Source organism: Aulostomus chinensis, chromosome 8 (assembly GCF_037954235.1).
Source record: "Aulostomus chinensis isolate RoL2024-O1b breed Wild chromosome 8, RoL_Achi_v1.0, whole genome shotgun sequence".
Classification (NCBI taxonomy): Eukaryota; Metazoa; Chordata; class Actinopteri; order Syngnathiformes; family Aulostomidae; genus Aulostomus; species Aulostomus chinensis.
In genome coordinates, this window is record NC_141327.1 from 17,144,638 (window position 1) to 17,171,026 (window position 26,389).

The window sequence follows — 26,389 nt, forward strand, 5'->3', positions numbered from 1 at the left end:
ACTGAAGCTCACAGTTTTCACTCTTTCCTATATTTACTCTTTTAGTTTAATAATTCGCTCCATTCATTGGATTGCCTCTAGCATCCTGCTTTTTTTTATATTTTCCCGTCTCCTTGTCTACTCACTACTGTTTTGTTCGTCATAGTTTTTTTCTGCATTAAAGCTCTGCATTGACAAAAACAAACTCCAATCACGAAAGTCCTACATGAAAATGACATTGAAGATGAACCAAAAAAAAAATTGGGCTCCAAGCTGAATAACGAGACAGTCTAGTCAGTCTAGACGTAGTCTTGCTCAGCTATGTGGCCCCTCAGTGCGTTTTGGCACCACAGGGTAATGTTTTGGTAGCCTATTATCATTCTGCTATTGTGTTTTAAAATGAATTTCTGTCTTTTTTTGTGTTTCTGTAAGCCAATTATCATCGTTGTAAGCAGTGCTGAGCTTTCGAAGAGGCAATGGTGCCCTTGCAAAATAATGTTTGGAGGAGCTTCTTTTTATTTTATGGTCTTAATCTTCATCAAAACTTGCTATTTTCAGGTTGCTACGAGCTTGCTAGTGTCGAGTTTGTTGTTTAACGGGGCGAATAGTGGAAACGGTGAAGAATCGCACAAAGATAATGAATTCTTGGTAAGACTGGGTAACGGAAAACTTTGAGCTCAGCGGTAAGGCTCCATCTGAGGTTGCAGTCATTCTTAGTCAAAGTGTCAAAAAGAGGAAATTAGTGGGTCCCCTAAAAAAGTATTTGTCACAGCTGAAGGCATTGATGGAATGCTGCAAAACAAGTGGCTATGTTTTAGTTAATCTTGTTTTTTGTTGGGTTATTTTTCATAGCTGTATTTTGTGCATATAGGGCAGAAATTTAGGGGGAGGGATGTTTTGATTTGACCCGTACAACAGAAAGATATTGCTGATTAATTACAACAGGATCATCGTTATGAAGTTTGCACTGGAAGAAAAGATGACGATGCAGGACACGGAAACACTGAGCGGTATTCTCTAGCCCTACTTAGATAATTTTAAAAAAGGCAATTGACAATTTTTTCAGTAACTAGACTAGACTTTTTATGGGAAAAGTTTGAAAATGGGTAATAATTGTGACATTTTACAACATGTGGTGCATGTTATTACATATTACCTTCCAAGGGGTGTTTAGTGACATGGGGGGCATCTGTTCCCCACGCGATTACGTGGAAAACATGGGGGAATGCATGTGTTGTTGTTTTTTTCTTTTAGGCTGGCTAACCCTAAAATATGCTGTATAACTCCCATAGCTCCATTAATTCTACACAACATTGAGAATTTGGTTTTTAACCAGGTTGGTATAAGAAACAGAAAATAAAAAAAAAATAAAAAAAAAATTCTGCGCATGTAAAAAGCAAGTTCGGGCTGACAACTGGAATTTGAGTGTGAATACCCTCCCATTTTTATGAGAGCCAGTTCTGCGGATGCTTCTGCTACCTCTCCTTCTCTACACCTAGTCATGTGTGACTGTGAGAGAAGGAGGAAGAGCTAAGAATAGAGAAAAGGGGGCCCAACGCTGTGATGCCGCCTCTACCCACATTGCTCAGCTTCTTGGTGTGTCGTTCTGTTCTTCTAGTCAGCAGGCACTCCACCAGATTTCTGTTAAATATGTTGGTACTTACGAAAGTAACAGCACATAGGAATGTTTGCTACATTTAGGTATCAGTCACTGAAATGGAGCTCAGTCTTGTGATCGCTAATTACATAATCAGAATATCTGGGCTGGCACATTGCGGCAAATTGATCAGTAAGTGTCACTTTTCGTGTCATGTCAGAGGGTTATTCTTTTGTTTTAAAAAGATATTCCAGACAGATGGAACAGCCTGATGGAATAAAAAATCTGCGAGCTGAGAAAAGGGTCGAGGTGCCGAGATGAAAGGAAATGATGGAGGGTTTGATAGCTGAATGTGACGGAGTAATATATGATGATCGCGCCCTCAAAAAGGCGCACAGACAACACAGATATCAGGATTCACAAATGTTCGCCCCATTCAGACAGCTTTGCTAAGACGCAATGATAGGCTTTTAATTACTATTTATGAAGAAACGAAAGGCCTGAACAAAAGAACATTTGATGAGTTGAAAGAAGGTTAATTTACTTGAATGAGGATGAGGCTCTGCCAGCTTTTGGATCTTGTCGCCAACTAACTCACAAATGCAGCTTGCTGTACACCGAAAGAGTGAAATTATCTGGGTTTTTTTTCCCCTTCTGTCTGCAATAAGTGACCTGTCAGAATATTAAGGCTAAAATCCTATTTCTATCTGTGTACTGTTGTTTTTATTTCAGCTTTTTCTTGTTGCTGTCTATTTTACATCTCCCGTGAAAGTGCCCGCTAACCTGTTCCAATTAATATGTCTCCATTTGACCTTCAGTGGGGGCAACTTGTCACCTAATTAGCAGTGACTTGAAATTGGGAGTAGGCTTGGAGAGCTGACAGTTGCAGAAGTGAGGATGAAATTGCCCATCCGCGTATGTAGGCTCGAACATGAAGTAACAAACAACACAGGCACAGTGGGAAGGAGCTGCTAATGATGTGGAGGAACAGGTGATCAGTGTTAAAGAAGTATGACTGAAATGTAGAGGTAACCTCTCAGGGGGAAGAGAAAACAATCATGTATCTGGGGCTCTGACAGGGGGGCGTTTAGGCTTTGTCTGTAGGGGATATTGTCGCTATAAGTGAGTCTTGGAGTAATCAGCTCCTCTGCAGGCCACCCAAATCTTTAATCGCATCAAAAAATGCTCAAGGCTTGGAAGAGGAGTGCATATGTGGTTTTTTTTTTCCCTTGATGGCGATGCAGCTTGCATTGTTTCAGAGCCCTTGATGCTACGCTAGCTAGAGTAGCATCCAGATATGCAGGGGATTGTCATCCAGTCCTTCACTTGTTACTCAGTTGAGCCCCCCTTCAATTTTCACCAATTCATTTGAACAGATGACTCTCATCATCCCAGCGGCTACGGGTGAAAGGTGGGGTTCACCCTGGACAGGTCACCAGTCCATCACAGGGCCAACACATAGAGACAGACAACCATTCACACTCACAGTCACACCTACGGTCAATTTAGAGTATCAATCAGCCTCGTCCCCTCTTGATGTCTTTGGACTGTGGGAGGAAGCTGGAGTACCAGAGAGAACCCACGCAGGAACAGGGAGAACATGCAGACTCACACAGAAAGAGCCGGGACTCAAACCCGGAACCTTCTTGCTGTGAGGCGACTGTGCTCACCACTACACCAACGTGCCGCCTGAATTCATACATTATACAGTATAAATATATTATTCTGAAATTTAATCACAAATTCCATCTATTTATTAAACTGAAACGCGCTTTTGTATTTACTGTTCTTGGTTGATGGTGGTGGTTGTGAGGAAGAAGAATCCGTTACATTTTTTTTGGGGGGGGGGGCAGATCTGAATACTTTCATATAAACACCAGATGTTTCAAAGTGCCCTTCTAGTTCCCTCCATCAAGGAAGTAATGCTCTTGCTGATTTTAAGGAAGAACCCATTCAATTTTGGGGCATATAAATCAAAGCGCCACCTGCTGGCAACTGAACATTTGCACTTTGATGTACTCCAGGTTCATCTCAAATTTAGTCAGGAAAGCTTATAGAACTTGGTGACATGTTAACAGGAAGACTGAGTTTTTGTTCAACTAGTTTCCATGTCGAGGCAGCCAGTTTTGATATTTCTCCATAGAACACAACTCCACATGGTAGAAACCTGGAAACATTAATGAGCTGAATTGAATGTTGATGAATTGCAACTCAACATACTGTATAGCAGGTAATATGTTCTTTAACGCCACCTTGTGGATGCAGGAAGTGACATTTGTACCACAGTGTACAAATTAGTCTGCTCCTTCATTCAAAAATCAAACATTATTAGGTTTACTGCACGCGTGGGGCGTGAGGACCCACTCATCACTCGCTAGCTTTGATTAGTGCCTTAGCCCTAAAGTGCCAGGGGGCAAAAGTTTGCCTTGGGGCAAGTTTGTGCTCTCAGAGTGCCTTCTAGTTCTCAATGTTTTCATGAAGAGTGCATTATATGGTGGCAGGTCGACAACTGCTGACAATTGGGAATAAAATTGGTGAACAGAAATATTTTCATAAGCCTGTTGCCCGTAAAAAGTGTGCAGGAGTTGTACGTCTCTGTTCAAGAATCTCGATCATCGGTCAAGTTGTGTCCTCTGTGGAAGTGAATTTATAATTTTTTTGTTCTTATGAGCTAAGAATCCTTCATCTTTAGCACACTACACGCTGCAGATTGACACTCCAGTGTGTGAGTTGTATACTTCGTTCAGTAAATGCCTCACGTGCTCTTTGCCTTCCTGAGGTAATCACCTGAACATGTAGTGCTGTGACATGTTGTGATGTTGCTGAAAACAAACATGTCTCAAGTCAGGCGTACTCTGCAGGACACAAACTGACCCAAACAAACGGACGAGGAAGCCTACATTTCAGACAGTAACATGTCGTAGTCCTTCATGTGACGTCTCTTTGCATGCCCATTAAAACTGAGCCCCAAGTCAGAGCAGCTGTGGTCCGGCTGATGTTTGGTAGGAGACCTGAAGACAGAGAGATTTCTATTTATGGAGATGTCACAGAATCTCTCAGGCATGCTGTTGGACACGTTCTTGTCCTTCCGTACTGTGGTTTCAGTGGGCATCCCTGTAGAACTATAGCTTGAATCTTTCAGAGTGTTTTGCCCCCCCCCCCCCTCTTTAGTTTTACAAATCTGCAACTAAAACCATAATACCCATTTAAATGTATTTCCATTAGAATTCTGCCTAGATTTGGTCATATGTAATATTTCCAGAGAAATTGAAAACTAGTAAGTTAATGTGTGTTTCTTCTCTGCTAGTTTCTATGCTCACATATAATGAAGATGTACTTTAGTACATATTTTTTTGTGGTCTTGTTAGAAAAAGGGAGGAGTATTATAGGGAGAGAACGTTAGCCCATTAAACTCCATAATAACTCCACTGCCTTCCAAGCACTACTAAAAGTCTCATTTTTATAACACTGTCTGACAAAATCCCCATGTACACAATTAAAGTACAAGGGTGGTGTTGTGATGTCAGCTATACGAAATATGAACCTTCAGGAAGAAAGTTAGAAGCAACCGAATACATGTCGAATATGCCTCTCATTCCTAGAAACTGAATGTTCTGCTTTACTGATAGAGGTGTCGTCTGATAACGCGACGAATTTCTAATTTGATGGGGCTCTTTTGACTACCTATTACTCTTTGGAGGAGCTGCACTCGCGAGCAGTTAGGTTTTTGAATAAATGGAGAGGATAATATAGGAGACAACTTGCAATTTTTTTTGTTTTGTTTTGCCCCCCCCCCCCCCCCCGTGTCTCACGCATTCTTCTTCGGTTCCTCCGCTCCGCCAGACTTTGCGTAAATCACTACCTTTCCAGACAGACCGAGAAACTGCACTGAACACATAATGGCGGAGGTAATATATTCAACCAAATCACACAAACAGGCGCAGTGGGCGTGCTGGTAGGCAGCGCAGCTACTGGTGCTGGTAGAGGTGTGAGGACAGCTTGTGGGTGAGTCAAAAGGACTTGGATTGGTTTTGAGGCTTAAGGTGATTAAAGGAATTGCAGAGGAGACACACTGGGTAGTGAATCTATTATTACAACTGGTCCCTGGAGTCTAAGGTGCTGCAGGCATGCTGTTGAAACCTTAAGAGAGCTGGAGCAGCTGAAGGCTCAGATTTGGCCAGTCACAGATAAGCAGTTGCCGGGAGAATATGGACAGAAGACCCTGCTATCAATTCGAAACTTGTAATAGAAAATACTTTATGGGCCGTGTGAATTAAAGGTACTGTGCTGCCTCAGATAAAAAGGGTTAAAATATTGCATAAGAAACTGGGCCTGGAAACCAGTCGTACCCAGTAGTATGACCTACTGTACGTACAGCAGCGACTTGACATACTGTAGGTCTACATGCATTGTGTATGAAACAGTGGTGGTCCTTGTATTTCTGCAGAGAGGGACACGTCACTTTGCTGCTAAATTAAGTCCAGAGCAGGAGATATAACCTCGGTGGAATAAATGGCTTCAATGAGGTAATGAAGACCCTGGGGATAGATGGATTCTGCCTCAACCCCGCATTTTCTTCCTCCCCGTCTCTCTGAGTATGTGTATTTCTGTGTGTGTATATTATGTGTGTCAGTATTGCACTGGTGCAGTAGTGTGTGTGTGTGCGTGTGTGTGTGTGTGTGCGCGCGCAAGGGGGGGGGGGAACAGCCAGTTCTATGTGTGTGTGCACTCTGTCTCGGTCAGTTTATTTGCCATGAAGAGACCATATTATGTTATTTAAGGAGCTGAGGCAGCCTCAGTATGACAGTAGAGATCCGAAGTGCGTCTCATTAGAAGTGCAATTAGCAAAGAGAGGATTCTTGACCAGACTAAAGTGCACTTAATGAAACACCCAAGACCCTCTTCAATAAACTAGTGATTTTTCGCCCTACTGTTCTCGCCCGTCTACCAGACAGTGTGAGGTGGCGGATTATGAATGGACAAAGCGAGGTTTTTGTTCCTGCAGTAAAACTACATGTTACAGTACGTACTGTCACGAAGCTCATGTTGGTTACTGCCTCTTATATCTTCAATTCCCCCGAGTTTTCCCTTGCATGCTTTGCTTGTCTAATTATCCAACAGTATCTTTCCTTTGCCTCATTCCTTGTGTTGCAAAATTTAAAGTCACTGAGTATCCAAATGATTCAGAAGGATCTAAAGTATTTGAGTTGTTAGCTCAGTTTGCTCTGATTAATATTAAACAGAAGAAATCAATTATTCCTCGCCGCTCTAAAACAGTAACCTACAAAGGAAATTGTGCCGTGCTCTTGTTGGAGACGAGGTCTAGAACCATACTCTAATTTAATTCAATTTTAAAGACTGACTGTTCTTCCATGTGTAAATACTTACTGACATCGGAGATGAGAAATTGCCTTTTAATGAGCAGAAATATCAGACTCAGGGAAAAGAACTGGGCTCTAGGTGGGCGGCCATCTGCCTCGACCAGCTGGGTTTAAAGAAAGCGAGAGACGAGAGAAGAACTAAGTGATGTTTAAAAATGATCGAGTGACTATATCGGGAATAATGAATATTCTTTTAAGGCTAAATAATATTGGTGGATTAGTTTGCAGATCGGGTATCAGAATTGGTGTCGGTAAGGGGGAAAAAAGCATCAGATGTTTTTCTCTCATTCAAAAATAAACATATTCCAAAAGTAATGCCAGTACATGCTAATCCTGGTATAACTTCTTCCTCTCTGCCATCATAGACCTCCACTGTTGCCCAGACACACGGGAAATACATGAAAAAGCCACAGTGAAGCATTGGGTGACATATGTCTCCTTTACATACACGTCATGTCCTCTGGAAATCCTCAGAGTATCAAATGTCCTCTAATAAAAATAGACCACGTTCCCTGTTTTTTTGTTAATTTATGCCCTCAGGGACTGAATGGGCTTTGGGCTGCTGACAGGTTTGGAGGGTCAGAAATCAGCAGAAGTCCAAGTACCATTGTAACTTATCCGTGCTAATCAGTCGTTTATATCGATTTTCTATCTTTAAGATCCCTCTTGTGTTGCATTCTGTCTTATCAGAATCAGGTTTTTGAACAGGGAAAACTGTTCCTATTAAAACAAATTTGTGATGTGAAGCAATTTAAAAAAAAAAAAAAAAAAAACTTTGGCTGACTTGTTGGTTTTGGTGCAGTGTGGTGACACGTCTGAACACTTAGTAACAAAACTTCAGCTCGCACAGACAGCTGACTATGTGTGAGTGAACTGAATAATTATTGAGGATGTAAATAGAGCATGTGTTGGCTTGCACTCACCCTGCGGGGCGACTCATTATAGCTGCGTGACGTCTGATTACCTGAATGAAGCCAACAGTGTCTCGCAGCTCTGACTGACAGCTCAGACTGAACCTCATATATTGGATACGGTGGCAGATTTCTGGTGCAGGTGATTAAAAATTTCTTTGCATTGTGAGGATTTCTTACTGAAGGAGAGTTAAGAGAAATGTTCCTTTATTCCATTGGAGTTCATTCTCTTTGATTGCATTCATTTGCAACATGCATTTGACTGCCTGCTTCTCACTGCGTTTCCAGGCTGTGAGTTGTGTGAAGTCATTGCTGATTTTTCTGTTGTGTTGTTTAGTGGAGCTGGATAGATGTTCGATACAGACACCCCACCACCGTTTAGCCCGCTACTGCCAGAGTGATACAGTTACTTCCACAATGGAAATAATGTTGGTTTGTTGGAAACCTCAAAAACTAATTTAAAGTTGTTGTTTTTTTGGGATTAAAATCAGTGGGAACAAATGATAAACTAGTGGATTGTGGATCCAGACGACCGCTCTATGCATTCGCAGGATATTGCAATTACTTCTACTGAGTTTATGTAAAACAGTTGAAAAAGAACATTTCAGCTTCCAGAAACCATCTGTACCTGCATCACTGATCCGGAAGATCTATTTATGAATGAATTTTGACAATACTATGTTCATGTTCTGTATGCACGTAACCTCCTCGGTGGAGACATGCGCTCTCTGAGTGCTTTCAAGTTTCCTTGTTTGTACTTTAAAATATCTGTCACAGGGCACGCTTCAGGCAGATGTGCAGGAAAAGCAGCATATGACTACCAGTCTTGTAAATAATACATGGTTCTGAATTATTCACAATATATTGTTGGGACAATAAATTCAAATGTCAAACATTGTCACCAGCTGTTGCATCTCTCGAGGGGGATATAGACCCTCAAATGGTTAAAAAAAAAAAAATCCCTCTCATTCAAGGGAAATTATCTCTTTTATTCTCATCTATTGAAGCAGTCGCAGTTTGTATAATTAGTTAAAGCACACCGTTAGCGTGATTCGTTATTTATAAATCATGTCTAGTGCAGTGTGTGCTCAGTGGAGAAGACATCTGTACCACTTTTACCTGTAACTGACCACCCACTTAATGTAAATGGGCTCCTTAATAGATACGCCTGTCAACTCATGTTATCCACAATGCCTTTCAAATGCTATACAGTGCTGCCCACATCCTCAAATCTGGAGGGCTACTGTAGAAGAGCCTGATAATGATGGCCTACGTGTTTAAAACTGCGCGGCACTTTTTAATGTCTCTGTAAAGTTTGTTCACATGGAAAGCAAAAGAACAAAACAAACGTAGCCGTTTATGTCCACGTATATTCATTAGTGGGGAGGGGAGGGAGGGGGTGACACACACTTCACGGTTTGATGAATCATGTTGAATTTCTATTGGCAGATTGGAAGTCCATGAGAGGGAATCCGTCGCACGGCTCAAGCAGCTCTGGTTATTCTATTGGTGACTTCTGCCATTTGACAGAGTTCTTGATCAATGCTCTTTGTAAATGTTAAGAGCCATAAGACTGATGGCTCATTCTTACTGTCAGGAGCCTGCCTCACGCACACAAATCCTTTGTGTGCGTGCATGTAAGGGCACGTCTGTTGAATAAAGCAGAAGTCCTGCATACATCATAGGTGAGGGAGCGCGGGATCAGGTGTCATCATACATGGACCCAAACAGTGCTTGACCTACTGTGTACATCATCTGCACAGCTAGTTCCTGCATGTGTGTATAGTACTTGTCTATATGTAGGTGTTTTGCAGCCACTTATATTTTCCTGGCACTGCTTACGCGATGGTAATTGCTGTGTAAATGCTGTAATGAGTGCCATCATCCACATCAACTTAGATTCAGTGTTGGATAGTTTACTGTTGTTCTCTTACGCAATGAGTAAACGATCCACTCTTGACACCTTCCATTTAAATGTTATTAATTGGGGTCGGTTAATGGCGGTGGAGATGTTGTAAAGGTCTGATTAGTGCAAATGTCACAGTAGCTTCTGCTCCTTCCATCCTGTTATTACTGTTTATTTGCCTTTAGCTCTTTTGGAGATTCATTTTTAATGTGAGGTACACTAAAAGGCGCCTTGCTCGATCATCTCCATCTGCCGGAGTGCATTAACTTACCCGGTGTGTGTGAGTGTGTATGCGGGTGAGTGTGTAACGTACATTTGTGTGAAATCACAGTGCTATTTATTTTATGTTACAAGCATTTTTTTTTTTTTATTTGTGTCAGCTCCTGATAAAAGTAAATTGTGTTTTATTTATCACTGCATGCTGCGTGAATTTGTGCGAGTTGTGTGTATCTTCCTGTCCATCGTGGTGTTATGTGGAGGCTTATTTCAATTGTTACTATGGAAACGGAGCACTGCTGTTATACATAAGCACATATTGGAATGGGTGTCTCTCTGCTCCCTCTTGTCCTGTCACACTTCTTGCTTTAAGATGTTTTAATAGTTTCCCTCCCAGTGGATTCGTCTACCCTTTTGCAACATTTCATCCTTTCCCCCTCAACACACTGGACAGATATCATATAGGTTTCCCTTTTCTATTTAGATTAACTTAACCTCCTCTTAACCCTTGAATCTTCTCTTATCATCTCCCTATTCAAGTCTTCTTTTCATCTTTCTTCTGCTGTCCCTCCATAACTCTCTCCCTCCCTCTTCTGGGTTTCTTATTGCTGTTTCTTCCTCCACCTCCGTCTCTTTTGTGTATGTCTCTATTTATTCTCTCCTCGCCTCACTCTTCTCTCTCCTCTTCTCTTCTCACTGCTGCCTTCCTCCCACTCGCTTCCTCCTCCTCCTGCCTCTCTCTCTCTCTCTCTCTCTTTCTCTCTCTTGAATCCACTGTGGCATCCTCATGGAAGATTCAGCTCATTTACAATTAGCATGTGCACCTGCAATTAAGGCTGACAAACCTCTGGTAATTAGACCTTTTAGATACAGTTTTTGTGTGGCGATCTCTTCTGATTTTCCCTCTCTCGTGCTTGCTCTATTTCTCACATAACTCCTTGCTTTCTATGGCTGTTTTCTAACTCTCCGATTCGGGCTCTCCTCAAAACTTCCTTCCGTCCCTGCTATTGTTTGGACACTTTTTGATGCATCTGACTGGATCAACTCAACAACACTTGGAGTGCTTGATAAATAAAAGATGACCAAAGGTGTTGTGCAAGTGAAAGATGAGGAGCTCCTCTCTCACCTTTCTTTTATCCCCCTCTTCCATGCTTAATTTAGAACATGAGCATGAACATATACTGATTAAGATTCCTCGTCTTCTTCTATGCAGAAAATATGCCCAATTTTAAACTCCTGATATGCTTCTGCGTACATGCATGCACACACACACACACACACACACACACACACACACACACACACACACACACACACACACAGTAAGAAAGCACAATTTCCACATCAGGCTATGACTAATTGTGTTTCTCCCTGCCTGTCACCTCCCTCTGCTTGCATCTTTAACCCCGCCTCTCTCTCTCTCTGTCTCTCTCTCTCTCTCTCTCCCATCCCATCATTTCTCCTTTTATACAGTGTTGCTCTTTGTGTGGCTGTTAATAGAAGAGCAGTAAATAATAGCCATAATGGAAAATAATAGGTCTACAGTTGACTTCAAAGAACAGAGATCCCAGGGGGTAGGGGGGAGGGACTGAGAGAAAGCAGGTTTGGAGGGTAAAGGGGAGAAAACCAATGAAAGTAGTGGGGGGGGGGGGGTTGAAAGAGAGAGAGAGAGAGAGAGAGAGAGAGACACTCAGTGAAGCCCAGTCTGAGTGTCTAATGGTCACTTAGCCTAGTATATGAAGCTGTGAGGTTGTCAATCTGTCAAAATGCACCCAGCGCTGCTGCAGCTCTCTCTGTATCTGTCTGTCTGTCTCTCTCTCACTCTCTCACTTACGCGCGCATGCGCACGCACACGCACGCACACACACACACACACACACACACACACACACACACACACACACACACACACCTGCACGCTCTCACCCGTTCTGTCTTTAATGTGCACCACAGGGTTCCTCTACAGCCCAGCATAATGGACGTGGCAATGTCACCTGATGCTCAGTGAGAGCTTACAGGCCACTTTCAGTACACAGGTTGATACCCGGTTATTTCTATCTGCCTGTAATCAAGTCGATCACTTATTTGTTTTGGGTTTTCATTAAGACAATGATGAGTACCTTTTCATCGTATTATCTGTGACATGACGATAGCAGTTAAATGTGTTTGGATGCTAATTACCAGATGAGAAGTAAAGGCTTATTTATGCTTCCTCTGTCCACAATGGGACCGTCTCTGCCCTCATATTTCCATGCATTGGTTTCGTTGTCATGGCTGTTAAACAATACATCCAATAGAAGGCAGTGCAGAGTTCTTGCATGGAAGTTCCAGTTTTCCTTTGCTGTTGTCAAACTCACATGCACATTCTATCCAAGCTGCTTCCAGCTGTTCACTCCTCAAATAGTTTTCTTCATGTCTCTCTGGTTTTGCTGCCCGACGCTGCACCAGTAATCTCTAGCTGCACTGCTCTGTGTGGTCTGTATCTGTAAATTTTAAGGAAACGATGCAGATTATGGACAGAAGGCTTCATCCAAAGCTTTTTTTAATTATTAAGCCATCCAATTTTGATGATTTAGCAGCACAGAATTACACAAAACAAAGTTTTTCATCGTAATTTTTTTTTTTTTTTTTTTTACAACTGGAATACATTTTTGCAGGCAGTTACATGGGATTCTGAGCAGTTACTTCAGATATTTTCCACAAATTTCTGTTTTCTCTTTTCAGTTTTCCCCAAAAAGACCTACAGAATGATCAAGTATTGTCCAATAGAGTGCTTCAGGAACAGCGTATTCCTGTGGACCAACCAGGATGTTAGCATCGCTAGTAGTTCCCTCACCGAATGTGAATGGGATATTTTTTTAAATTGAATTTTGGAATATTGCTAAAAAAAAAATCAGTTTGGTTATTGCAAACAAACATTGAGGGGACTTACATGTTTTGTTTGATATTTGTTTGAATTTCAAAAGCATTACAAAAAAAAAACAAAAACCCTCTGACATTTGAAATGAGGGAACTAGACTTTCAACAATGCTAACTTATTTACCAGTTGTGGGATCCATTCTCACACCGCTCTGTTCCATATCTGCCTCCCTGATACCGATTCTGCCTGACACCTGAGTACCGGCACACTGAGTCAACTGTCATTTTCATTTTCCATTCTCCATTATAAAATATGACCGCATTAGTGAAATTTTGCTGACTTCATCTGACCAATGTTACCTAGCCATCAGTGCTTTTTTGCCATTCTAAAACAGTAGTTGCTAGTAGAAGCACAACTTCCTGTGTAATTTCCTTCAAGCAATATTGATTTCCTTTATGTAATATTAGTCAGACATAACTGATGTAACCAGAAGTAGTAGTTCCAGGACTAAAATGTTGATATCGATCCTGTATTTTTAGCTAATATTGGAACCGTTTCTGATACCTGTGTCATAATGAGAACAATTCTAGAATGAGTATTGAATGTTGTTCTGCATTTACGTGCGAATACTTTAACATCCCAAATGCTGGCCATGAAGAAAGGGTATGGCCAAGAGCTGCGTGAGTTTCTCAGCAGTCTCACTATTTAACTTGCTGGACTGATGGTCTTTAATAATCCATCTGAATCATTGTCACAGATGGGTAAACTAGTATTGATATTTAAATGTCTATAGATTTCTACTTTGGTTTGCCACTGAAGTATTTTGCATTTTTGTAGTTTATGATGCAGACAGCTATGGTATGATTAATGTTACCAGATTCAACAACATCATTTATTGGTCCTGACAGTTGTATTTTTACATGCAGCTGTTGGTGGACTGCATCATTGAAGTGTTATTCAGTGTTTTCATTTATTGTTGCTCTCTGTCTGTCTCTTCCTCTAGGGACGGCATTTACACTCCTCCGCAATGCTTGTCAGCCTCCACTTCTCTCCCTCCCGTCTTCAGGACAAGCGCTTTTTCTCCCCCACGTCCGATCCCCAGCGTCCTCCTGCTCCAGCTCCAGACCAGCCATCCCATCATCTGTATCCTCAAACTCGACTGACACTGCCTTTCCTCTCCTTGTCCTTCTCCCTGCTCCTCCTCTCCATACTGCTCCTGCCTGTTTGCGAGTCTCGCAGGGGTGGAGGTCCAGGGACAGGACCTGGAGGTGCCCCAGGGGGACAAGGTGGCCAGAGAGGAGGTGGCAGCCAGCGGGGTGTAGTCATCCCCCCTCAGTATTCACCTGGCTCTCCGGCTCTTCCCCCAATCAACCCCAAACTAATCAACTCACTCAGCATTGCTGTCATTTTGGTGGGCAACTCTAGTGACGTAGCCCTGGGGGCTGGGCTGGAGAAAGAGGACTTCCTGCACATCCCTTACCCTCCAAAAGTTGAGGTGGTCACCATGAATGAGACCGACCCAAAGAGCATCATCAATCGGATCTGTGGACAAATGACGAGGAACTCGCTGCAGGGCGTGGTGTTTGGTGACGACACAGACCAGGAGGCCATCGCTCAGATCCTGGACTTCATCTCCGCTCAGACTCACCTTCCCATCCTAGGCATCAGGGGAGGCTCCTCCATGGTGATGGCGGCAAAGGTAGGAAGACGTCCTCTACACTTTTTTTTTTACATGAAAAAGATCCTTATCAGGTTCCTTTTATCCTGCACTGATTAATAATAGGTACCATCAAGTACTCTTGATTCAAGAGCTTCAGTCATAATCATTTTAGATTTAAGCACCACATCCAATACTTGATATTTAACACAGGTTTTCTGGGTTATTTAGGATATTATTAGAAAATGAGAATTTTCCTCCACGGTCTGTGAGACCTCTTACCTCTGATGATGAATTTTGCTGTAAATTGACCTCCTCCATGGACCTTGCGTCATACTGAAGCTGCTGACAGTGAGCCGACTCAAAAAAAAACGAAAGAACACATGAAAAGTCAAAAACCATCTCTGTGGGAAGAGATTTGGCACAACCCAGGCTGCATGAGGAAGATGTAGGCTCCAGAAACTGACTGATACTTTGAATACTGTTGTTTAATCTGTTCAAGTGCAACACTCAGGTTGGGTTTTATTAGCTGTTGAGCAGGCGCAGGCACTGACAGACGCATAACAGTAGTCATCAGTAAAATAATTGACAAATTAATCTATGAAGAAAATAACAGTTTGCTACAGCACAGAAGGAAACTTATGTAACATACCCCAGCTTCTTAATGTCCAAATTGTAATTAAAATTCTGTGAAATATGAAGTGTACATTTAATATAGGTTTATGATAAGGTGTCAGAATACAAACAAATACACAACAGAAACAATGTATAAGAAGCCTTTTTAGCTGATAATTAAGTAAAAAAGATGCATGCTTAATAAGTAAAAGAAGGAAATGCTGTTGTCGGTGTAAGGGTTTGTCAGGTGTGTTGAAGGTGATTTCAGATGAAGCTCAAAATATAGTTCAGCTTGTTTTTTTTTTTTGTTTAATCAGAAACAACACATTCAGGAAACACAATTCAACACAGTTTATTGTAAAAGAAAAAAAAAAAAGTGGACATAAGCAGTGCAAAGCTGCATTTGGGCTCCCCTGATACGCTAATGGAGGGACAAATCCCTCAAATGAAGAGCGGACAGCTGGGAAAAGAATAATCAGTATTGCATGTTTTACTGTATGTAAAGGTAATCCCTTTATTTCTTTCTGTGCGCACCTGGACCCAAAAAATGTACCCTTGCTCGTGGTGTCCAAATTAAGGGGCTTTGTGGTTAAAAACATTAGTCTACAATTTAATGGGGATTACCTGTGACGGCCAATAACTCCGGCACAAATATTGTAGAAACTTCATTCTCACAGCATGGTTTTCTCCTGTGGAGCAGCTCCTATGATTGGAATTTGGAGACCAAGCAGCATTAATCTGCATGCTAATTAGACAAAATGATTTCATAAAATTACAGTAGTTAAAGCTTTCATATTCATGTGATTCATGTATAATGTGAAGACATGTATCTGAACAAAGATGTTTCCCAATGTCATTATCAGCTTACTGAACAACCTAATTAGAAAAACAGCCTATATGTGATAAATTGTAGCAATTAAGCAGGAGAATGGGCAAACTTGGAGCCTCGAGACTGACTGGTATAATCTGGAGGTCGAAAGTTTTCCTCATAGAGCATTTAAATCAAGGCTACTTCTCCACGTGAATCAAAAAAAGGAATCAAATAGAACCTTCAGTTCAAAGAGAATTGTGTTAATGTCCTCACTGCACAGGGATCCATCCAGTGTTCTCCAGGCTGTGTGTCAAAAACATGCCGAAAGCCTACGGCGGCTTCTCCTCCTCTCTTCAGTGATACGATATGAAAGACTAGCGCATATAAAAAAATGAAGTCGCAGTAAAAAGTGACAGAGGTAGAGATGACGAGAAATGAAAGAACAATTGAATGATCCTGTGAGATACAAGGGAATAAACAAGAGTGTGCTTTTGTATGTGTGTGTGTGTGTGTGTGTGTGTGTGTGTGTGTGTGTGTGTGTGTGTGTGTGTGTGTGCACATGCACGTGTGAGTTGGTGGGGTGTTTATAAAATAACACATCTTGTTAAAGGCTGAAGGAGGAAGAGAAATTCTGCTCAACATATAATTACTGCATTTTACAGCTGACAGAGAGACAGAGGGCACAAACTCAGACTGACAAGCAGGAAAGCTAAGATAGGAGTGTAACAGACATGTAAAAGCTCTTCTGAGGGTTTGTGTGTGTGTGTGTGTGTGTTTGTGTGTGTTGACAAGGGATTGCACCTGCATCATTTGACACCATTTTTTGTATTTTCCACTTATTGTCTCTGTATGGCCGCGTTCTTCCTCTTTTACGCATGTTCTTCCTCTGCTTCACACACACACACACACACACACACACACACACACACACACACACACACACACTGAACGAGGGGATGAATGCAGTGGATATGGTTGGCATGGCAACCACTTGCTTATATATTTGTCTCAACTTGCTGTATAAAAAGCAGTTACGAGGTGGAGAGAGAGAAGAGATATACATCTGAGTCTGATAAAAGCAGTGCAAGGAGAGAGACAAAGCCCTCATCATGGAGTGGGGGGAGCAGATGAATGATTAGATTCAATTATAACAACAGGGAGGTGGAAATATGAGGGAATAGGGAATGGTATCAAAAATGGGGTGAGTAAGGGGGATGAAATTTGAATGACATTTCTCTGCTTTATTTGTCAGTCATATCACCAAAAAAAATCAAAAACAACAAAATCCTACAGTCTGACATCCTTTATTTTGAAAAGCACAGTTTGTATGTCAACTTTGTGACATTCCATGGAGGTTATTTTGACATGTTTCTTGGGATAACAAGAAAAAAATCAGTTCACTATGTTTGTGTGTGTGTGTGTGTGTATGTGTGTGTATGTATATATGTATATATACATACACACACACACACACATATATGTATATACACATATACTGTATATGTGTATATACATATATATACACATATACTGTATATGTGTATATATATACATATATATATATGTATATATATGTATATATATGTATATATATACTCACACACACACACACAAGCTCATAGTGGATAGTAGATAAAACGTCAAGTGTCATCATAGTCAATGTGTACTAAATGCAGATGGATATGACCGGTTGACTGGTTGAAAACAGGGTGCTTCATAAGGACACTCGGTTACTTTAAAATGTATTTAAAATGTGATTTGAGTGAATGTGGTCACGTATCTGCTTCTATAAATACAGTCGTGGTGTTAATTTTTACTTTTGCCCGGTGTGTTTTGCTAGAACTGCTTTTTATTTGTGACAAAGATGATTTTTACATTTCAGTGAGCAAGCCTGACTCACGACAGCTACATTATAATGACAAACTTACATTTATTCGCTTTGGCCTGACCGGCCTGGCTGATTATTGTCACTTACATTGGCGAAATGTGATTTATATGATCCTACAGGTTTGGTAAATCTTAGTTTGTAGCTGAACAATTGTCCTTCCATTTGATAAAGTTTCCATTTAAATTTTGAGTTTTGATGTGGGGTCATGACACAGAAGACCAAACTCAATCTCAGGGATTCCCTACATTTTGTTTATTTTGATAAATGATGTATCATATGTGTCCAAGAAGGACCACAGATCTGAGATCTGAATTGTGTTCATTTGGATCAAATCCAAAGCTGAGGGCATTTGAAGTAACAAACATACAGTAAAGAAAACACTGATGCTTTTACTGTATTGTTGTTTTATCTGAGAATAGTGTTGGTGGTGAATTGCCTTTTTTTTTTTTTTTTTTACGTTGGTAGCAAATAATGTTTAACTGCCACAAAGAAAGAAATAAAAGAGACTGTGTTGGAACGAGTGCTAGGAGTGCTGAAGAAAGGCTATGACCATGAACGAGTTGAATGAACTTTTTACCGAGTGTGTGTGTGTGTGTGTGTGTGTGTGTGTGTGTGTGTGTGTGCGCGCGCGCTTGTGTGCATACTACTGGGAAAGAGTGAGCAAGTGATTTTCCACCATCAATAACTCAAATCCCTTTTGGATTCGTATCAGTCCACAATTGTGGCTAACCTATTTTGCTCTAAATCCTCATTTAGTCGTTCAATTCAAGCTTCTATGTAGGGCAATCCACTTGTTTTCTCTGTTTCTGGTGACTGAGCAATTAGATTTTCATGTAAACCAACATTGAACACACGTGTGCTTTTACGGTATTTAATCCTTATATTGCATTTTTGGTCACACACGGTCTGAGTTGCTGAAGCCATATGAACCAGCCCGCTACCTGGATGCCTTATTGTACTTTCCAGTAGCTGATTATAATGAATCAGTAAGCCAGTGACAGATGCAGGTAGCGTAGGACCATTATACACCCAACAATCTGCACGCATGCATTTAGCCATTAATTCACGCGGTGCCATGTGTTGGTATTGGCATAATAGGAGCTGGAGTTGGCCCCGGTTCACACTCACCTCCAGCTCAGGAGACTAATGAGGTCCTCCAGATCTATTGTTGCGACTTAAGCTGTGTGTCTGTGCATTTGTGTGCATATGAGACACGTAAAGCAAGGTGGTGTTCAATGATAATAGCTGTTTGCTTCTGTTTTTAGAGATTACAGCAGTTGTTTTTCCCACAGACAAGGTACCTAGAGGCACAAATCATCCTGATACCATTTCAGCTGAACGGCTCCTCAAAGTTGATTAATTTTCCTTTTTCTTGCCCCTACTTTTCCCATTCAAAAATTGCATCTTGCAAAGGGGCTTTCTGTTCTTGCTTGTTTAAAATAAATCTCTCACAGGATGAAAAACAGTTTCTCAGGTGGTCAATAGAAGAACTCGTGGATCAATGGACCACAGTGCTGTGGCTCACTTGTGGTGTGAGTACACTAATTAAAAGAAGGTGAAAATAAAGTGTAAAACCGGGTCAAACTGCCATTGAACCTCTCTGGTAAAAAACATCTGTGGCGTGCAAATTTAGCGCTCTTGTTCAGGGGGAACTGATTTACCACTCATTGATTACTTCGATTATACACTCTCTGCGTGTCTGTGAGAACATCTGGTGAGGCAAACACCAAGGAAGTGAATGCTCTAGAGGACGCGCTGGACCATTTACAGTAATTTAGATTAACCAGACCAACTGCTGGTGATCTGTAGGTTCCGCTAACATGATTGTTTTAGCTGAAGGTGCACTCATGTTCTCATCCCATTGTTCTCCTTCCCAATTTCTGGTTTTATGAGCCCCCTCCTGTCATCCGTCATGCTCCATGTATCCCATTATGCTTGGTGGTTGTACATGAGGGGATAATGGACCTCCTTGTGTAATGCCCCATTTGCAATTAGTGTCTATTCCAATGTACGAGAGAATGACAACAATAATAAACTGTACATGCGCAGCAATTATTAAACATTATTCTTTAGTTGTCTTGGTACCGTCAGTATAATTAGACAGGAATACTTCTCAGGAAAAATAACAGAGGGCATCTGTAATGTGAGTCAATTTGTGCTGGAGATATGAGAATGGGTCTCAGGAATGACACTGATGGGACTGTCTGCTCCGTTTGGGTTCTGGAGCCTATCCCAGCTGACAGGAGTTCATCCTGGACGGGTCACCAGTCCATTGCAGGGTCATCAGGAGCAATTAGGGGTTCAGTATCTTGCTCAAGGATACTTCGACATGGTCAGCGGGGGAAGTGAGGATCGAACCAGCGACCCTTCGGTTGCTAAACAGCCACTCTACCTCCAAGCCCTGCTGCCCAAATGCTCCTCTAGTCCAGTCGTTTCTAATCGTTTTAAAGTGCCGAACCACCTGAAACAGCTGTGTGCCCCCTCCACATCCATGACTGACCAACGCACATAAGATGTTACAATTAGTCTTATTAAACCACATAAGCATCTCATGGTTCATCAAAAAGACTGTCACGATGCATATCAGTTCCGACTCAGTAAGAGTCACTTCTCAGTCACGTGGATACTTTTGCACTGTCACTGGCGAGGATGGGCTGGCACAGCTAACATGGATACCAGTGCTGTCAGACACCATACTGGAAGCCACAGAGCAGTCACGACTAGAGCTTCAGATGATGCGTCCACTAACAGTTCTGCGGCTCCCTTGGGTGAGGGGATTTGTTTTTGGCGCACCACCAAACTGTGTGTGTCCCTGGTAGTCCACATACCGCAGTGTAACTTAGCCACGAGGGCAAATATATCTTTGGATCTGCTTTCAGATGGAGCTACTCAGGTTGAACTAAGCTATCTGTTGAAGCATCTTCTCCATCATCATTCTTTTATTTGGAAAAGTCATTGTTTTTTTTTTCTCTTGAGAACAAATTACAGGTTGTACAATCATGATCTTTGCTAAAGTTCTTTTGTTGCCTAAAGCCAAACACACAGTAGAGGGAGAACATCTGTGGTACCCTTGCAGGAATTGTGAATGAATGTGATCTCTACAGTAATTATGTTCATTTTAAAATGTGTAAATGAATACCATGTATTTGTAATGATTAGATTTAATGTTGCGTCTTTTGAGCTCACAGTAGTCATGACCTTCACTCATTACGCCCGTATACTTCTTGATTTTCCCGCTGAAACAGAGGAGGTTTAATTGACAGTTTAGGTGCAGCTAAAGATTTCATTTCAGTGCAGAGGGCTCCTGGTACGAGACAAATTTGTTCTTCGTGCTGTCCTACACTCACACACTGGAATCAGGCCTCAAGGTTGAGGTCAAATAAGGCGTGAGGCCAATTTCCATTGCCATCACGTCCGTTTCTCATCTTTTCTCATCGTCGTCGTTCTCATTTTCATTCCCGTACAGCAGTGTTCTCCCGAATGACATGCAAACTGTTTAGGAATGTGGTCCAGCCCTCGGTGCCCCATGAATTCAGTCTAAATTCACACAATGAGCTATTTCCACACTATCATTTTTTCCTGATGCACTTCTAAATTTTAATTGTGCCCCTGAAATAGTCCGAAAATGCTCGCCTCCTTTCCGCTTGCGTTCCCTTTTTCTTCCTCCTTGTCTTTCTCCCCCAATAATGAGTTCATTTTATCAGTGGCTGTGGTGTGCGTGGACAGGATGAGTAATTCTGGAGATCACAGGAGACGTCTCTGCATTGCACTTGGTTGCAACAGGTTGTCAGAAAGATTTTGGGAGCCTAAGTTGCCTCTTTGCTGCCAGCAGAAACTTTTTGGCCTTTCGACATTGTAGCATATGAGGCCTAATTACTGAGCTAATCTACAGAAACAAGGGGTAAAGATTCTGGAGAGATTATATCAAAAAGTAGCGGTCGGGTTGTTCACTTTTTCAAGACCAGCTTTTATTGTTTGTTAAAACAGCTTCTTCATTTGCGTTTATCAAACAAGGACCTCTAGTGGTCCGCTGGTGAATGAGGAGTCTCATCTGTCACGAGTAAGAAGTAATGTTATGTTGTTATTTGGCTGAATGATTTTTTTTGGCGGGAGTCAACAACACACCATTTGACTTTGACAGATGGGAGTTTGCTTCCCGTTCTTCATCATCAATGCATTTTTTTGTTGTTGTTGTTTTTAGGACATGTTTTGATGTATTGCAAAGAAGCATGATCGGAATGTAAACTCGTGCACTTAATGGAAGATGAATAAGGCTGGATGAAGCAAACATTTAACTCATGTAATAAAACTAAAAGGATTTCCACTCACAAGACCATGCAGAAAGTCTGAGCTGAGGTTGATTTCATAAATTTTTGAACGTAAGGGTAGTGACTGATGTTAGAAGAGCTGACTGATGAATAAAAGTGGTAATTTTAGTTAGTCCTTGAGTAACAAACTCACCCAGTCAGGAATTTGATTCTGACGGTAAACCTACGCCAATAAAGATGCTTCGATACAAGCTTTGATATGTACTGAGGGAGTGTGTGTGTGTGTGTGTGTGTGTGTGTGTGTGTGTGTGTGTGTGTGTGTGTGTGTGTGTGTGTGCGTGTGTGTGTGTGTGTGAGGGAGGAGAGACAGAAACTCTGCTTATCCTGATAAACCTAATACTTGCATAACTGCAGTGGATGGAAACACGCATACATTTGCATATTCTTTTTACAGTTCTGGTGAAATTTGCAGTACATTCAGAGGGAGACCAAACTACTGCTGATTCCCTTTAACAACCTTTACCTCCCTTTATCACGACACTTCAACCAATAAGTGTATTCTGTCTTTCAAGTACACAGAAATGACTGTCCTGAACTCACAAAGATGTTCTTTTACTGCAGAAAGAGCCGGCCCAGTATACAGTATTTAGCTTGAAGCTGCTAGCACCAGCTACAAACAACAGCAAAACTTTCCGATAATGTCCATGAACAAAGAATAAAATATTCTTATTGTCCAGTACTATCCACATCTTTATCTAGCCTGATGCTCGGTAAGCACTTGGATTTTAGGAAAACTAGCAAGCGCGACCAGCTGATATATTCTTTTTAACCAACTTGCTCATAGCTGGCTCTTCCTGCATTCTGGAGTGACAAAGAATTAATGCAGCAGTTAAAAAATGTCGTAGTGAGCTCAATGCACCTATTTGTCAGTACTTTAAAGACAGAATACACTTTTTGGGTGAAGTATCACTTTAATTTTAACCACACTGTTATTTCCATCCACCTGCATCGTGCACATTTTCCATTTGAACGTAAAAACCTGAGTAGGAAAGATGGAAATTTGAAACAAACACAGCAGAAAAGGTCTTTACGCTTGACTGGAGCAAGTTGGTGTATAAAGAAAATGTGACATGGAAACCAAATTAATGAATAAATCATGATGTAGATGAAGTATGTGACCCTAAAGTTCATGCTACTATTCAATTTAGTCAAAACCGGACCAATGAGAAGACTGTTCTTAAAGTTCATATCTAAAACAAACAATGTCATCTTCCTGTGTCCTCCTCTGCGTCTGTGGTTTAACAGCAACCGACTGTAGAACCGGAGCCAACTGTTTATTTTAATGAGCTCGCATCCTAATGCCGAGATTTGGTGGAAACCCCTCCTTGACAGGGTTCTCAAAGAATCCGAGCCGCAGAGATGAATCTCTTTGGAGAGTAAAACTCCCTACAAGCTCATACATGAGTGTTAATCTTAGTTTAATCAGCAAAGATATAAGCCGGAGGTGTGGATGAGGCGCCATATTACAAACTGTCAGTCAGCCCCTAGTCACACAGCTGTAATTGATACAGTGATTGTGCAGCAGGAATGAAACAGCTGATGTCAGTCTGCCTGAATCTGCCTTGTCGCCTCATCTTGTCCTACCTCATCTTCCCAAACTTGAACCACAGCCGACCAGCAAACAGGGATGTCAGTGAATTTGTCGGCCATTTTCATCTTTAAAGCTGTAAAGAGACAAACAGCAAATAAGGGAGGGGATAGTGACACATACAACCGGGTGTTGTTGCTGCGTGGTAAGCTTTGTAACAATTTGCCTGCTCTGTGCCCAATAACGAGTATTTTGGTCATGCGGGTTTGAAGGCACAATGATGTCATAGAGACGGCAGATCAGAAAACAGTCAAATGAAATTGTTGGAAGGAAGCGAAGAGCAGCATATTTTGCTGTTTAGTTTGGGGGACTGCGACTGTGAATGCAGAAATAATGTGTGCTAATTTAAAGATGAAACATGTAGGACTGAAATCGAGCTAGTGCCTCATACCCTGAACTCCAAACCACAAGGGGTTAGCAAACTCCCAGAAAGCCCCCCCCCCCCCCCCCCACATCATGACAAATAAGGAAATGCAACCTTTTTGTTTAGCATGAGCTGGCAAAGGCAAATTTCAATCCAACCCTTTGGTTAATGACCAAAAGAAGGCGACTGGGGAGGTGGCAGCACCTCGGTGCAGCCAGAAAAGTTCTTCATTACTGTTTTTGTTGTTTGACTTGTTTTGGACTGAGAGGTCAAGGCGTACATCACCCCGTGTTCCCTGCAAGCAGACATCTGCAGACACTGAGTGTTTGGGACAATGGCACTACCGCTGACGGAAGCTGGGGCTGGGGAAGCAAACAAGCCAACAAACTCCCGACCATCCGTCTCACAAAAACACAAACTCTTTCCATCAAAATGGATGAGGTAACTCTGAGGGTAACATCACACTGAGGTAGACGATATCGCTGGATTCTCTTTCATGACGGATCTGTAACATTCCTGATGCTACCATGGAACTAATATTCCAGTTATTGCACAGTCAGGACATCAACAGCAGGGGGACTTTACATGCAGTCTCGTTTTATTGTGCTATTGCCTCGCACTGCAGTCTTTCAGCATGTTCATGAACAGCTGGAAGGTGGTAAAATATCAACCTGCAAAGTGGCAGAACACACTGACTGTCCATCAAACAAGGAATATCCCATAAGGAATTTTTTTTTTTTAAGGTTTTAAGAAAATGCTTTGACTCAGTGCAGTATTTGTGGGGAAATATGAGAAATTAGTTGATTTAATCTTAGTAATGTTGCTCGATTTGTGTACACAAAACGTGTGTACATAAAACACATGAGCCTTTAGCATTGGGGATTCTGAGATGCGTCATTATTCTTAATTGAATGGTTAATCAAAATTTCATTATTAGTAATTAAACACTTCATTTTTCTCCCAGAGTTGACATTTTATTTTATTCAGATAACTGACAAAAACTACCCTTCAATAATGTAAAACATAATCTTTGGGGCATTTGAAGATTTGAGCGTGTTTGAAGTCAACACTGTTACGGATGTTTATGTTTGCAAATTAGAGACAAACACGGTCCGAGTGAACAAGGGGAAAGATTAAACCAGGATAGTATAATGAACGTTTGTTCATTTACTTCTGGCTCTCAGAATCTTAAATCAAATGAGGAAATGCCCAAATAATCAAACCCTATTCCTTATGCACATTTAATTTTTCACAGCTCCCAAACCTACATCCTCGGGGCAGCACACATCTCTGCAGCCTCAAAAAGTCCCAGATGACCTGTCTACGTCTTTAAGTGTCACTGGGGGTTCAAAGTTAAAACAAACTCTCACTGTGTTCATTTTTTTTCCTTCAAACTGTTCGTATTAGCGGGAGCTCTGTTGCCATCGTTCGTGAATTTTAGCTTCATCTTGTTGCGCTTTTTATGTTTGGGGAATACAGCGATAAAAAAAAAAACAAAAAAAAAAAGTCAGCCAAAGATAAAAGATACAAAGATAAGAGCCGGTGAAAAACTTGTCGCATAATGTGGTGGTTTTCATGGTTTTGCATCAGGCTGGGGAAAGGTTCTTAAATGCAGTGAGACGGCTGAGGGTGTTTACTCCCAAATAGGCAGAAAGGTTGAGTCTATTGTAATTGCATGAAGCAGGAGAGGGCAGTCATTTACATTCAAGAATGAGTTTGCATTTGTTGGGATGGAGATAAGTTGGGGGAGACAGACAGGGGGAGGAAGCGCTTCGGTGCATAAGTGAAGTCAGTAGTTGCAGAATAAGCTGCCGTGGTGAGCCAAGTCCAAGCGGGACCTCACGCTACATCACACGAAGACAACGCACTGTAGTTCTGTACTGTCATCAAACCACATGGAGCCCAATGGCATCAGTTTGTGTTTTATGGTGAACTGTCCAAATCTTTTGTCTCATTAACACCATTTAATGAATGGTAACCAATCACCAAGTTCTTAAGGAATTTCTGACCATATATGAGACGGCTGTGGTCAACCCACGAGGAGGAATACATCAAAGTTTCAAAAAAACAAACAGTCTTGTTGCCACCAGGTGATGCGATTACTGACCCACCCCAAAATTTCGGTCCTTCCTTGGCTCATACATCCCTCCACCATATTTGGTGATTTGGTAGTTTTTGTGAAATCCCGCTGAAAGACAATGTCACCAGAAACACTCCCCCCTCAGCTTATCAGATATTTGGCGATACGCTGGCTACATTTTTAGAAAAAAAAGTGCTGTTGTCCTTCG

At 41.6% G+C, this 26,389-nt stretch overlaps 1 protein-coding gene across 4 annotated transcripts in view; it reads left to right on the top strand.

The window, feature by feature from the left end:
• The window catches only part of grin2bb (glutamate receptor, ionotropic, N-methyl D-aspartate 2B, genome duplicate b), a 102,430-nt gene that overhangs the window by 10,578 nt on the left and 65,463 nt on the right, over positions 1 to 26,389 (top strand). For all 4 annotated transcript variants that reach the window (XM_086211332.1, XM_086211335.1, XM_086211333.1 and 1 more), the window contains exon 3: positions 13,854 to 14,549. In XM_086211332.1, the coding sequence (XP_086067458.1) occupies positions 13,854 to 14,549 (696 nt within the window). The remainder of the gene's footprint in view (positions 1 to 13,853; positions 14,550 to 26,389) is intronic.